Consider the following 15,201-nt stretch of genomic DNA (forward strand, 5'->3'; position numbering starts at 1 on the left):
CTCACTCTGTGCGTGCTTCTCTCACTGTAAAGTGTGAAAGGCAAAGCAACAACCCCAAGCATTTCTGTTCGGGAATTTTCGGCGTACCAGAGGAAATGTTAGTTCTTGAAAAATCATATTTTTTACTGAACAACCTGAATGGCTACCTGTATGTATGAAGCACTTGTAACTTAGCATAGGCGACTTCCTCATTACAAGACGATGTGTATGTGTACATCAAAATGCACTGTGATGCCTTTGTATCATCCTACAGATAAATGGTACAATAAATAATTAAATTCAACAGTAAGTAATATAATTCATCCTGCAGCCTTGACACACACACACAAACACAGGCTGTTATATATTGCTTTGTTTTGTTTTTCATAATTGGAGTCATCATCATAAAATCACATACTTCTATTTCCTGGTTCTACTTCCACTGATTTGTATATAATGCCATAGAAACACAGTGTGTGAAATACTGGCTATACCTGATGACCAAAGAGAATGGATGACTGTATAACGCAGTAATTCTATGGCCGCTAGAGGTCAGTGTTTCACTGATATATCTCCAGCTTTCAAAGAGTTTTGTAGAACAAAAAGCAGCAAATACTACGAATAATAAAGCTGGGCACATAACCCGTGTGTGTGTTATTAGTTAGTTTTGTCATATTATGTTCTATTATTATTATTACGTTCGGCTGCAGCTACAAACTCAAATATTTGTGAGAGAGAGCTCTCGTCTAGTTGGTACATTGTTGCCAGTGTTTGATTTTATGTAAAATTAAATGTGTTTGTACAAAAAGATGACAAAACCGAAACAATTGTTACATTTTTAATCATACGACATATACATGTTGTAAAGAATTATCATAAGTCACTGTGTATCATACAGTATATATTTAAATATATACATGTGCATGAATACGCACACGCAGTAGTTTGCTGTTATTTTTGTCCTTTTTCAGCTTGGCCTCTTGGAGGCAGAAGAACGAGCCAAATATTAACTATAGTGTGTGTTCATGGTGATAAAGGAATGTGTAATTTAATGTTTGAAAAACACAAGACGTTTATGACACAGCAAACTAAGAGAAATCAGGTTTTCATTTATAGATAAGACAATTTAAAACTAACACCAGCATTATCCTTAAGTTTAAAAGTAACACTCACAACCATAGGGGGGAAAAAACTGTACATGTTAAATAAAGCCTGTTTTAAGAGGACTACTGCTCTAGAACCACACATAGGAACCAATCTTCAAGGCGCTGTGGTGTTAAAAGAAGGATGGACTGGTGCCCAGTCAGGATAGACATCCAGAGAGAATAATGGAACGCCCCATGTTGCCACAGCCAAAAGGACGGCAAGGACGCCAATCACGTTAACACCAAGCCCCGCCTTCACCTGCATTAATAATTAGAGGCCAATCACATTAAATGTAAATAGTAAGTTGCAAATTGCTGTCTGCACATCCAGTATCTTAGGAAAAGGAAAAATCCAACTGTTTCTTTTAGGACTCACCATGTCCATGATGTCAATGTGTCCATAGGCAAACACGATGGCGTTGGGTGGGTTGGACACTGGCAGCAGGAAGGAGAAGGATGTGCACAGAGTGGTGGGGATCAGGACATAGAGTGGGTTGACGTGGATGGCTTCAGCCTGAGGAGAGACAAATGAAAGCAATGCAAATATCTTTTGAATTACTACAATACTTGATTGAGTCACAACATATGGACAGTAAACAACAGCAAGAGGGTCACTGTGACATCTGCACTGCAACCAAACTGCCTGCTGTCTGAATTCCCAAGGTGGTTTAAACGACAATAAAACAACAATATTTCCCTGAAAACAGAATTATGAAAAACAGAGGGCTGAGCTGGAGAGTACAGACATTTGCCAGTATTAAATGCCTCTATTAAATGTTTTTGCAAACTCCAAATGTATGTGAGCTCACACCAAAATGACACTACTTATACTGAACTGAAATAAAAACTAAAGCGAATAAAAAACAGATGACTAACTGAAACTTGTGTGTTTATAAAACTAACTAAAATTGTAGTGAAACTGTGCTTCGTTTTCATCTTTGTAAATTAATTTCATACATAATACTTTTGGGTTCACATGAAGTGTATTTTTTTTTCTCTGCCAGCAATTTTGAAAGGTTGTATTTGAGACAAATGGCAAATACTCCATATTACAAAAAACTCAAAAACTAAATTTAAACTAAGCATTCACAAAAAAAGAAAAACTAGCAAACCCGCTCTAAAAACTAATTAAAACCAACTCATTTTAAAAACAAAAGGTGAATACGAAATAAAAACAAAACTATTATGACCTTGTTTACATCTACAGACGTGCATATCAACTTCCTACAAATAACACAACATGTTTGTGGTTGTGTCACCACATTTCACAACAAATCGTTTGACATTTTCAAAATGGTCTTGAACATCAAAGTGCTGCTTCCTTGCAGACACCTCACTCTGGTTGTTTGCTGTTAATAGAATTGCAGCATGTAACACTGAAACATTGTTTTTCTGTACAGAATGTGCAAATGTAACATTCCCCATGGAGCGTAAAGTAAAACAGCAATGTTGTTCTGTGAGACAAGGCTGGAGGTTCAGCAGATGATGCAGGACTCTTGGCTCAGTGGTGATGGGTAAGGATGATACAGGCGGAGAGGCCAGTCTTAACTCATCAACATGATCAAAGAGAATCAGAGAACGAAGGAGCAACTGAAGGCTTTAGTAAGAGTTCACAATGAAGAACACTGACTGGAAATAAGGACTGGTCAGAGGGCCGATCAAAAGAAGGAGAACAGTTAGACTGACTCTTGTCCTAAATGCTGACTGGATGATGCGGTGGCTGAATATAAATGAGCACCGTGTTCTAACTGACCTTCCAGTCTGCGTCTCTGCGTATTTTTGTTTTCTTTGAAATTTCCCTTTGCTATTAGGAGCTGCAGAAAACCAGTTTACCCACACCAATTATTATAATTATTATCATTATTATTATCAATCCAGAATATCTCTAAAGTCAAACGTAGCTCACCTTAGTACAACAGTGAGATCTGATCTGTCCATCTGTTTCATGATCCTCTCACGGATCAGCATCAAGAAAAAAAATAAAATAAATAAAAACAAAAAATATTATGACTGGTGCTGCTGCACATTCAAAAGAAGATTGTTATGTTTATTTATTGTCTTTTGCCCCGGTTCTTTTGTGTTTATTTTCACACGGATCAAAACAACATGGAAAGAGAATTATACAATGAAACATCTCTCTCAGATCACAAAGTGGCCGAGTGTGGACCTATCTTTGTAGGCCCTGGTGACGGCAGGTATTAGAACATACATGGTGTCTGTGCAGCATATCCAACTAACACTGTGAGAACCTACCAGAGGTGAGAGGATGGGGAGGAAGATGGTGATAGTGGCGGCGTTGCTGGCTACCTCCGTTACCGTGGTGACGATGATGCAGGCGACGGTGATGGTGGCCAAAACTGGCAGATTACCCAGAGGTGTTAGCAGCTCGGCCACCCACAAAGAGAGGCCTGATTCCTGCAGATATACACACACACAGTGTCACACACACAATAACTTCAGAGGACATTACATTGACTTACATTATTTTCCTGGACACTTACTCTAACCTTTACTATAAATAACCCTAACCTTGTCCTAACTGTATACGTCTTCACCTTATGATGTCATAATTTGCATTATGGGGACTTGCTTTTGTCCCATAAGGAAGACACGTCCCCATACTGTGACTGTAAACAAATGCAGGTCCCCACAACATAAGAAATACCTGAAACACACACATAATGACAGTGAACATGTCTGAATGTACGTTTATGCCGATAATGGACATATTTCATTCAAAATAACACTTTCTGTGTCATCACTAGAAGTACAGATGTTGGATCTGTCACTTAAATTAGAGTTTAGAGGTATTTTACCTCCATCCAATAGCAATCAAACAGCATTACAGTTCTGTGTAGTATCTGTTAAAAACAGTAAAGTGCAGCAGCTGAAGTTTTTTTCAATGCTGGAATCAGGTCAGATTACTACAGTGGGAAAACTTGCAGATGTCCGCATTGGAAGGCCAAGCCACACTGGTCAACAACCAGCACATCACACATGAGACATAACTCATGTAACCTACTTACCTTTTCACAACATGATTCACTCTCTGACTCAAAATGATATCACAGCATGACAGTGTCTCTGTCATGTGATTGAAATTAACAAAAAAAATCTCTAGCTCTAAAATCTCCAAAACCATTATTGCCCTCTAACCCTGATCCAACCAATAAGTTTCACTCATCTTTGTGTCTTAATGTCAAAGCCAATGTTATGTTTATTAAGGTTAAAAATCAAAGGTCACATTCATTTTATTATACAATTTTTTTAATCTCTGAAAAATCCAACATTGTGTTATTTTTAGGAATTGTTCATGTCACTATCTTGAGTAAGTAAGTGCATTTTATTTATAGAGCACCTTTCACACAGATAAAATCCCAAAGTGCTTCACGATAAAAAATATAATAAAAAAATAATAAAAACAACCAAAGTACACTGGTCAACTAAAAGCTTGGCTATAAAGCCAGGTCTTCAGCTGCTTTTTAAAACACATGTTTCGCAGTGCAGTGTAAGCGGTAAAGCATTCCAAAGTCTAGGTATTATTAGCTGGAAGGAACGGTCTCCTCTAGTTTTGTACTTTGATTGGAGAACCACTAATAGCCTCTGATCCACTGACCTGAGATTACGTCATGGGGAGTAAAGGTGCAGCAGATCCGCAAGGTATGAAGGAGCCTGACAATTTAGAGCTCTAAAAGTAGTCACAAGAACTTTAAAATGTATTCCAAACTGGTAACCAGTGAAGGGATGCGAAAATAGGGGCGATAAGTGCTCTTTTGCCGGAGCGAGTTAAAAGTCAGAAGACAGCTTTGTAGGATCATTTCTTATTCAGCCTTTGGCACAAAATATCTAAGATCCTGTCGTCATTATATGTCCTGATAAAATATAGTGATTTGTAAAATTATTACCTGGGTGCCTTCTGCAAGAGCAAAGCCGCCACCGACCAGCAGGGCCACGGTCCACGGCATTGAGGCCTGGAATTCTTTCCAGGAGATCATGGCCTCTGCACGGAGAGACAAGGAAAAAAGATCTTTTTACATCACATCACAAAAAGATAGAACAAAATGCTTGGTCACATTTTTATTGCAAGACACGTTGAAAAGATAGGACAGTGTTAGTGATGATCATCAACTGATGTTGTTCGCAATACTGTGGATTTATGGTAATCCAGTAATCTGTTAATAAGAGGCTCTAGTCTTTGGCTTCATGTGTTCAATTCAGAATGATTTTAAGATCTTTTCACTGGCAGTCCATGTAATTAACGGTACTTGTCTGTCTACATAATTGAAAATGTAAACAACAGATTTTGATTATTGATTTTCTGGGTTTGTAGGCAATGGCCAAAGGAAGAGATTATTACATTTTCTTGGTGATTTCCCGAACCCTGACCTCCCAGACGGTTAGGACAGGTCTACTCATAGTCCACAGAGTCAGTGCTAAATGAGGAGAAGCAGCATTCAGCTTTTGAAGTTGCTTTTGAATCAGGGATTTTAAATCAAGACTTAGTGGCATCTAGTGGTGAAGTTCCCTTCAAAGTGTGTAGAAGCACCTACAGTGACCTGCAGGTTACATAAAACACACATGAAAGGTCCTTGCTCCAGCCTGGGTTTGGTTCAGCCATTCTGGGCTACTGTAGTAATCCAGCAGTGCATCATAGTAGACTCCATGTGCCCAACAGTTTCCATGGTTTCCAGACAAAACCATGTGACTGTGATATTTTTGTTTCTGTATTGTCACTCTTTAGAGTGTCCAATTAACCTCTGGAAAGCAAAACCCACACAGGATTTAAACCAGTGACCTTATTGATGTGAGGCAACTGTGCTCGCCCTGATCATAAATTCATCTACGCAAAATATTTGTAAATGCAGCTGTTGGATAAACAAATGCTCTATTTCCCATCTGTAATGTAACGTGAATACATGACAGGAATGACAAATACTTTTACTTTCTTTTCTTTCATGGAGTTACCGTATCTTCTGGAGGGTCCATAAGCAGGTATGATGAAAAAGAGAAGACCCAGCAGCAGAGCCACGGTGGCATCAGTGATGTAGCCTAAGTGGCTGCTCCAGATAAGAAGAGGGGACAATATCAGACATGTTTTACTGCCTCTGAATTGAATATTCAGTCGATGTTTTCAATACTTTTCTTATGACACTGTTCAGACGACCAAAAGCAATAACCTGTTCCCTTGCCTCTGTGTTGCACTCAGCTCCAAACAACTCATAAATGTAAATTTGCTCTCTAAAAGGAGGCTGAGTGATTTCCTACACAACAGATATCAATTGTAGAATTTAAAATGAAACGTTTCTCAAGCAGGCGCAATCGGGGCATTTGTTTTGGCACTATTTTGGGCTGTGAATGAATCGACGTGAATATGGCTGAGTGTTTCCAGCAGCAGGGCAAGTGCGGTGGACTACAGAGAATTCAACAAATTGCATGTAACTCACTCAGGGAACAGAGAAGCCCAGCCCGGCACGAAACCCGGGGATCTGGTTAACCACAGCAACACCATCACCAAGAAAACGACCCCAGTGACGATCTCCTGAGAGCTGGAAAGATGACATCGTGCCACATTTAAAGTCATCAGATTTCTGATTATCATCACTTCTTACAGAGCAGGACCACATACATGGATTATTAAATAATCACACTAATTATAATGAATGAATGAATGATCACCTCATGGGACCCAGTGACTTGAACTCATTTTCTATCACTTTTCTTGCTGCCCTCTCCTTCTCAGACTGCTCCCCTCGGCATCGCCACAGGAAGCTGAAGCTGTGTGTGCATGTGTGTGTTTGTGTGTGTGTGTGAGAGAGAGAGAGAGACATACAATATACGATTGAGCGATAACAGAGAAATGGTCACTGTGAATTAAATGACGGTCTGTCATTTGTTTAAAGCACAAAGAGGAGACGAGCAGGTAATGGAGAGATTGCAGGGCATGTGCAAAAGTCAGCAGCGCTCATCATTAACTTGCCTGTTATCATCACAGGTCTAATGCTAACATTAGTGTGACCCTCATGTCTCAGGTTGCCTCAGGAAGTGTGAAAATGAAAGCAGGTGTCATCGTGTTGTGAGATCAAGCTCACGTCAAGCTGTTTTAGCCGAGAGATCAGTGACTGATGTGTTTTTACACTGTGGCTTTTTTCAATCAACATGTTAATGTCAAATAACATCAGCATCTGATGTGAACATCATTTAGTCTGTCCTCACTGATGTCAATGGCCCTATATACCTTAGACAGCTTGGGAGAACCCCAGCCACTGTATGATCACATTGTGTTATGTCAGAATTATGAATGAATGACTAAAGCAGATAACATATAATAAGTGGAATACAAAGATTTGACAATTAAAAAAAAAAGCAGCCAGACAACACAACACAACACAACACAGTCAAGTTGTAATAAAGTACAGATAGGAAGTGATTAGCGGTGCAGACAGTGTGTTGACACTCACTCTGAACCAATGAAGAGCCAGTACAGCCACACCCATGTCAGCAGCAGCATGATAACACTGATGGGCAGGCACAAAAGCAGCCAGTTCCCGAAGTTAATGCAGTTACAGTTTGGGTAAGTCCTAAATGTAAAGAAAGTGTTTGAGGTTTGGAATTTTAAAATGCACATACACACATACCCCGAAGTCTCGCCATCCACTCACTGGCTGAGGTACTCAGAGAAGATGAGGTTGGGTGAGGTTCCTGGCAGCGTGGTGATGCCGCCGATGTTGGAGGAGTATGCGATGCTGATGCACATGGCTTTACACAACATGAGGTCATGCTTACTCCTGCTGGGAGCCGCGGGCGGGCCAGCTGCAGCCTGTGCACACAGATACTAATTACTCATTTAAATGGAGCATTAGATGTATTGGTACTGTCGGCAGTTATGATGACATTAAAAGTGTAAATATTCAGAATTCATTTGCAGCTTTGGGGGCAAAGAAAATTGCAGTTCTTCTAACAGTAACAATAGTAACAGAAGCAGTGGCATCAGTAGCAAGAGGGGCTGCACAATCAGCATCTTATCAACACACAAGGTATCAGAGAGCGAGCAGCAATAGCACGTGGTGATATGAGAAGTAGAAATAAGAGTAGTAGACTGCCACAGTAATAGTCCCCATAAGCAATTATCAGTTATGGCAGCGACAGCAATACTAGTAGCACTGATAGTGGTACTAACTGTAAAAATAGCTTTAGTTGTTGTCGTAGCCACTGGTGTTTCAAGAGACAGATAGTTAGTTCCAACAATTACTGTATGTCTGTATGTAACCAATCACAAAGGTTAACATATTTATTGTTGCCATGACCACACATTATCCAATCCAATCCAGTCCAGTCCAGTCTAGTCCAGTCCAATCCAACTTTACTTATAAAGCACTTTAAAAACAACTACAGCTGAAACAAAGTGCTTGTACATCAGAGACAAATAAAATATAGACACCTACTACCTAAAAAACAAACAACACAACAGACAATAAAAAATATGTCGTTTACTGCAAGTCGCTTTGCATAAAAGCGTCTGCCAAACGACATGTACGGTAATGTAACATATATATAAACAACACAGATAAACAAGTCGTACAATATAAACAATATAAACAGGTAAAATCAACGTCTCATACTGGGTCGAAAGCCAAAGAGTAAGAATGGGTTTCAAGATACGTTTTAAAGAAATGGACAGTGCCCTCTGAGTTTCCGTTTAGATTTTGGTATCTGTGGGAGCAGCTGATCAGCTGACCTCAGAGACTGGGCAGGAGTGTAAGGACAAAGCATCAGTTGGTAGCATTAGTAACTATAATGGTATTGTAATCATTAATGGCAGTTGTAGGAACCTAATAATAACAGTAGTAGATGCAACTCGTAGGAGCAGTGGCTGTGACCAATGCAGGTAGTTGTAGTCAAAAGCCAACTGTCACAAAAGTAGTAGAAGCTGAATTAGGACCAGGACTGGAACCAATGGTAAAACTGCAATGGCAGAACTGTTAAGTACCAGCAGTAATAACATTATCAGCAGTAGCAGTGGCACCAGGTGCTTCAGAAACATCGTATTAGCAGTAGTCACATGACAGTAATAAACTGACGGTACACAAAGGTTTACCTGAGTTGTGGCAGGTTGCGATACCGGCTGTATCTGAACACAAGTGAGGGAATCATCAGGACCAACGTAACTCTTCGTGTCACTGAGAAACACAGTGATAAAGTATTAATGTGGACCAGATGTACTGGAGAAAACAAGAATTCCTTAACAACCGTACAACCTCAGAACAAACATTAGAGTCTGTCACATACCTCACAGTTTCCGTCATCTGTTCACTATGGTTGTCCATTTCTGTAAAAATAATAAAATAGTTAATTCTACTGTGTTCTGATTGTGTCTCATGGATGTTCTAAGAATAAAAGTCTTAGTCTACAGAACTTTGTGAATTATAGCTCATGTGGTTCATGGTTCAGGCCCAGCGCTGCCCCTAGAATTGTGTACGAGAGAAATAAATACCTGAAGTGCTCATAAAAACAAACCTTCATTCTTAAGGCTTGTACATTCTCCACAAGAACAGAGACATTATTATTATTTTTCTTGAGGTGGCAAAGAACAAAGTTATTTCTGGCCAGGGCATTTCATACTTTACAAGAAACTTAAAGGAAGTGTCACTGGTGGGCACGTAACAAAGAAAAGAATGAAGATATTTCTCGACTCAGGGGAAACTGAGGTTGGGAAGCACAATTTTTCAAAAATACGACCCCTATTCTAGTAATACAAAGCTAAATGCAGATCGGTGAAGTATTCCTTTTAAGTGCAGAACTCCTAGGATGACAACATTTCTGCATTAACCACGCCCACTTTTGTGGCCAATCACAGAACAGTTGTTGGACACCACTCAAGAAAAAAGTTCTGATGTGTCAAGAACAAGCTGCAAGAACCCCCAAAACGAGGGCTGCGAGAAAAATAATGACATCATTCTTTTCTCACAGCCCTGGTGTGGAGAGAACACATTTCTATGTTCTTGCAGAGTATGTACAGGCCTTCATTTAAAATAATTGCAGAAATATTTTATAGCAGAACAATATTTAACCTTATTCTGCTTGCACTTTGCAACATTCAGAGTTTTGAAGACTTTCTGCAGACAAGTATTAGAGGACTCAAGATGAACCGAGAGTAGCAAGGGAAAGTGAGGGAAAGCCTGGAGACAGATTCAGCTACATGATCAGAGAAGGATTGTTGTCCGTGACCATATTCTGGGGTGAGAGTTGAAGAGAAAATTTTGATGATGACACCGTGATGAGGAGAAGTCAGGTTTAGTATAAGGTGGCTTTCCTTCATCGTGTAGAAATGGCTGAGAGACAAGCAGCGCTTTGTGCACAGGCCATGGGATTATTTTGCAGAAATGACAGGTATAATTGGGAGTCGTCTGCACAGTAGTGATAAGAGAAGCCCTGCACTTGGTTAACTTGTGTATGTATGATGATGATGATGATGTGAATGGGATAAGGATATTAAAGGAATGCCCACTGAGATAGGATTAAGACCAAGAAAGCACTTTGTCCTTGCTGCTCATATCAGAGAGTATGCAGTAGTTCAGTCTATCAAAGGCGGCTGATATGTCCTGGAAGATAAGAACAAAAGACTGAGCTGCAACTTCAGCTGCTCTTAGGGCTGTTGTATTGGAAACTCCATTCATTAAGCTTCTCCTGATAAGGATCAAGGAAGGTACAATGTTAGTCTTTTATTTGACCACACTCATGTTCCCGTTTCCTGACTCTCGCCGTTGCATTCCTGTCAATGTGAAACAAACAAAACATAAATAGTTTCAATACTATTACTGTACATTTTTCTGCCCTGGTAGTAGTTAAGTTTTTGGTGTGTGTGTGTGTGTATACAAAACAATGAAAAACCAGGTACCATCCAGCTGCAGGGCGGGGTTTTCTTCACCAGCATATTCCTCCTTGGCCTTCAAAATCTGCTGGAGAACAGCCTCCACGATTGGCATCACCATTGCCACAGCCGAGGTGTTTTGGACCCACATGGAGAGAAAGGCACAGCCGCCCATGAAGCCCAACATCAACCTGCAGCCAATGAACTGGAGGTCAGAGCAGGAGCGTCTGTGTGACAGCTCCGACTGATATGTGTGTTTACATGCTAATAGGTGCTAGCTACAAAGCTCCTGTTACTCAATGCAATTGTATTTTCTCTCATTTTTACTGTAGTAACGGTGTTTGGCCAATCAGATTACAGCTGTCTCTAGATTATCTTGGCTGCATTTACACCTGTATTCCATACCGTCCTGCATTATCAACTGCATTTAGATCACCAAACCATATTTGGATTAAAAAGGATTATGCATTGAAGTCTGAATATTTTCCTTTTGCTGCTGAGTAGTATTCTTAATGTGCCTTTTAGGGCTTCTCCAAGTAAGCAAAGTCCAGACTGAACTAATAACATTGATAATGGCTCTGTTCCGCCCAGTTATTCATACATACACTCATACATAAACTCTGCAAACCAACAACTACAACAAGGAAACGCGATCATTATGTAAAACCGAAATGCTATAATAGTGTTTTTATTTACAGTGTACAGGTACACACGAATATGGGCTATATCGGCAAAACAATAACACACAACGACCAGCTATTTGTCTACAATTTGTCTACAGACTTCCCTCACTAAATCCACAAAGGACAGGACAAAAATCATCAGGATTTTAAGTCCTTTTAACTGATCTACAGTTTGGCATTGTTCGGTGCTCAAGACTCTTCAGACAGTCCGTCCGATCATCATGGAGAAGTCCAGCATCCGTGCCCGCCCACTGCTCCATTAACTCCCAGAGAAGCTGAGCTTCCCTGGGAGTGACGATCCAATCAGCGTCGAGCTGACCGCAGTGAAAAAAGAAAACCCCACTCTGTGCCGTCACATAGAGAACAGTTGAAGCTGAGCTTTATGTGGATTTAATGCGGAGGCTGCTACGGGAATACGAACTAGTGACACGTTCTAATCTCGGTCTAGTGCACGTTTAGTATTGAAATGTAAATACAACACAGTACATATTTAAGCTTCCCTTGCTGTCTTCTCACATGACAGTGTGACAACACTAGAACCCTGACACCAGAGCAGCTAAATTCAGCCCTTCTTAGTTTGTTTTTACACCTATGCTAAGTCGTGTTGGGGCTCACCATGCAGGGTTGACACCCACCATGGTGACAAGCCTCAGGGCAATTCTGCGGTGGAGACCCCACTTCTCGATGGACGTGGCAAGGCAGATGACGCCTATGAGAAGGAAGTGGAAGTCTTTAAAGTACGACTTTGCCACCTGGAGGAGAAACACACAGGCAGAAGAATGTGAGCGTGACGCCACTACGAATACAAGACAATACATCACAATAAAGACGAAGATCAGGCGACAAGGCTAATCATGCATGTTCTGATAAAGAGCAGTTACATAAAAGTAGCCATGAACATTTTACCATTGTTATTATGATTACTTTCCTGTTATGGACGTAACTTTTGCTACAGTAGATAAGGTTTGAAGGCCACTAGCTAAGCTGCACAGTCACAGTTGTGTCTCCTGGCCTGACTCTGCAATTTCTTAATTCACAAACACATTTAACTACAACTTTTTATCATTTTAACAATTGAAAGTGGCAAGTCATTTCTACAGTAGTTAGCAGTAAAGCCAGACTCAAGTTATTCATTTCTTTATTTGTCTTCCTCTGTTTGAGGAATTGGGACTTTAAAAATGAAAAACAATTAGACATCATAGCAAACATAAAGTATTTTTTTAACCTAAAGAATTTGTGAATACAACATAAACATATTTCTGTGCCCAAACCAGGGTCTTGGAATGACCTACAGGTCCATTTGAGGTTGGGGTCTTTGCTTCCCATGTCTGGTTTTAGAATAAAATTGTCATAATAGCTGTGTAAGACCATTGTTTTACTCTTTTAATATTTTAGCTATGTTTTTTTAACGCTTATTTTACTGGCATCGCTCTTCTTCCATGTTTTAATTGCTTGTTTTGTATTTGTACAAAATGTGCTGTTGCTCATCCTTGGAATATAGATTACTAATCTCAATGGATATTTCCTGGATAGATAGATAGATGGAAAAAATATCATTCATATCATTCATCATAAACATCATTTATTTGGAACCATATTTCTGGAGAGATAAGATTGTGTCACTGTCATGTGATTAATGGTCAATTATGTTGATAGTAGCCACTTTTTTTTTTTTCGTCTTCTTTCTAAATTTGAAGAGGAATAAATGAACTCACTCCTGAAGACGTCATGATGCCAAACATGGGAAAGAGGATGGCGGGCAGCATGGCCGTCATGGACAGAGGAAGCACTTCTGTCACCCAAAACGTCGCCATCAGCAGCAGCACAAATGCACATTCTGCCTCCTGCAGCGACAACACGCAGTCATTTATGTGAGTAATAAGTACTGATAAGAAACATTAATCGTGTATTTCTCAGACAATAAATGTATCAAAGCTTCCTGAACATACATACAGTATTCAGCCATTATGTCTGCAGTTCAAATAATACCCACAGATGCTCCATCATTAAAAACTGACCCACTGATTTCACTTTGTCAAAGTTACAATTACTTTTATCCCTTTGATGCAACAAAATGTAAGTGGTGGGTAGAAACACTTGTGTGTCAAGAGCAAAATGCACAAGGTAAGAAAAAAAAAATCCTTACTTACAATATAATAGATTCATTTGTGCAGATTAAAAGGAAGAGATAGTACCTCACGTCACACGCTGCTAACAGAAAGAACATTTCTGTAACACATGCCGTGATGCTATGGTCGTAAAGTGAGGTTTGCAGTTGCAACAAAGATTTATGGCTGCAACTAATAATTGTTTTCAATACTGATTCATTTTGACAAGGGATTTATTTGAATAGAAGAGATATTCTATTATGGTCCGTGCTCTGAAAAACAATGAAACTAACGCTGTGGTAGCGGCAGCAGCCTATAAAAACACAAGCATAGAAAGGAAACACAGTGTTAGTAAAAACACTATTTACTATGACGAGTTTTGCATTGAAAAACACACTACAGAGGAGAGTCATGAATAATAAAGTGTGGGTGCTGTCATTGCAGGCGTAACCTGATTCACATTCAAGACACTGAAATCAGGGAGCATGGTTTGATTTCAAGAAGACTGATTCATCAGACTACACTAAGTGTAACAGTCGAGTTCATTCATTCACAAGTTCATTCGTCACTGACAGACTTACGGTACATTTTTAATTGTGCCATGGATATTCTTTTGTGCTCCTAACACAGGGCGAAAGTCCAGGTGTCTGTGATGCGAATAAATCTCACCTTTGTTCCAATGACGATAGGAAGCGGAAGCAGCAGCAGCGGTGTGAGGACAATAGGGAAGATGGTGCGATAGTTCCACAGTCCTTGGGTCAGTCTATTCCTCATTTTTGCCGTATTTCTTTGTTGCGTCCTTTTGTCTTCTTTCTCCTGTTTTCCTCTTGCTGGTGCCTGTTGTGACCACACAGCTCTTCAGCAGGAAGACTTTACAGCAGATGATGATTAACCTGTCGCCGGACTGACTGGAATGCAGTGTCAGGTTGGCCCTTTTTGCAGATACTCCAGCCTCAGATTATGACCGTATCTGCCGGAGTTTTCTTGAGCAAGATACCTGTGTAGACAACTAATTGCTGGTTATCTCTGAACACAAAGGTGAGATAATAATGTGACAGCTTTTACTTTATGACACTTTTACGGGGGGAATTTTTTAACAGTTAATACACTGTGGCAGAATAAAGGTGGTTTAGAGGTTAAATAAAAAAAAGTTTGTGTTTTCAAAACTGTCCTAAAACACTTTAGAGAACCTAAAAAAAAGCATGTTCTTATATAACAGCTCACTGGTCATCAGAAGAGCAGAAAAGAGGAAAAAAGGGTGAAAAAAGTCATCTTTTCCTCTTCGACGGTCAGCTGCTTATCCTAAAGTTTTAGGTTATAAAACAGTTGTGGGTTGTTTTTGTGACCTTAGACCTTCGACTCTATACCTCACACTATCACAATGCAGATTTATTTTTTTCACCATATATAAAATATAA

The 15,201-nt window shown here is 39.8% G+C and overlaps 1 protein-coding gene across 2 annotated transcripts; it reads right to left on the bottom strand.

Moving 5' to 3' along the window:
- Positions 1–801: 801 nt before the first annotated feature.
- slc13a1 (solute carrier family 13 member 1) lies at positions 802–14,585 on the bottom strand. Of its 2 annotated transcripts, none has more exons than XM_044036110.1 (15): positions 14,453–14,585; positions 13,391–13,519; positions 12,291–12,427; positions 11,020–11,183; positions 9,411–9,450; positions 9,220–9,301; positions 7,784–7,941; positions 7,583–7,702; positions 6,801–6,899; positions 6,569–6,670; positions 6,090–6,181; positions 5,030–5,124; positions 3,378–3,539; positions 1,501–1,638; positions 802–1,383 (listed from the first exon to the last, which is right to left on the bottom strand). In XM_044036110.1, exons 1-15 carry the CDS (start codon positions 14,555–14,557, stop codon positions 1,240–1,242), a joined length of 1,767 nt encoding a protein of 588 aa, XP_043892045.1. In that variant the 5' UTR covers positions 14,558–14,585; the 3' UTR covers positions 802–1,239. The 2 variants fall into 2 exon arrangements, with proteins under 2 accessions (XP_043892045.1, XP_043892044.1); XM_044036109.1 differs by having other exon boundaries at positions 5,030–5,125; positions 6,082–6,181.
- Between the last annotated feature and the right edge of the window lie 616 nt (positions 14,586–15,201).

This window comes from Solea senegalensis, linkage group LG10 (assembly GCF_019176455.1).
Source record: "Solea senegalensis isolate Sse05_10M linkage group LG10, IFAPA_SoseM_1, whole genome shotgun sequence".
Classification (NCBI taxonomy): Eukaryota; Metazoa; Chordata; class Actinopteri; order Pleuronectiformes; family Soleidae; genus Solea; species Solea senegalensis.

Bases quoted from the DNA above. Each gene is read 5' to 3' on its own strand.
- slc13a1 (XM_044036109.1), bottom strand. From the start codon at position 14,557: ATGAGGAATAGACTGACCCAAGGACTGTGGAACTATCGCACCATCTTC. The intron at 9,451-11,019 runs GTACCTGGTTTT...TTATTTTTACAG, and splicing joins CCCCGCCCTGCAGCTGGATG to AAATGGACAACCATAGTGAA. The intron at 3,540-5,029 runs GTAATAATTTTA...GTATATCTGCAG, and splicing joins CTCTTGCAGAAGGCACCCAG to GAATCAGGCCTCTCTTTGTG.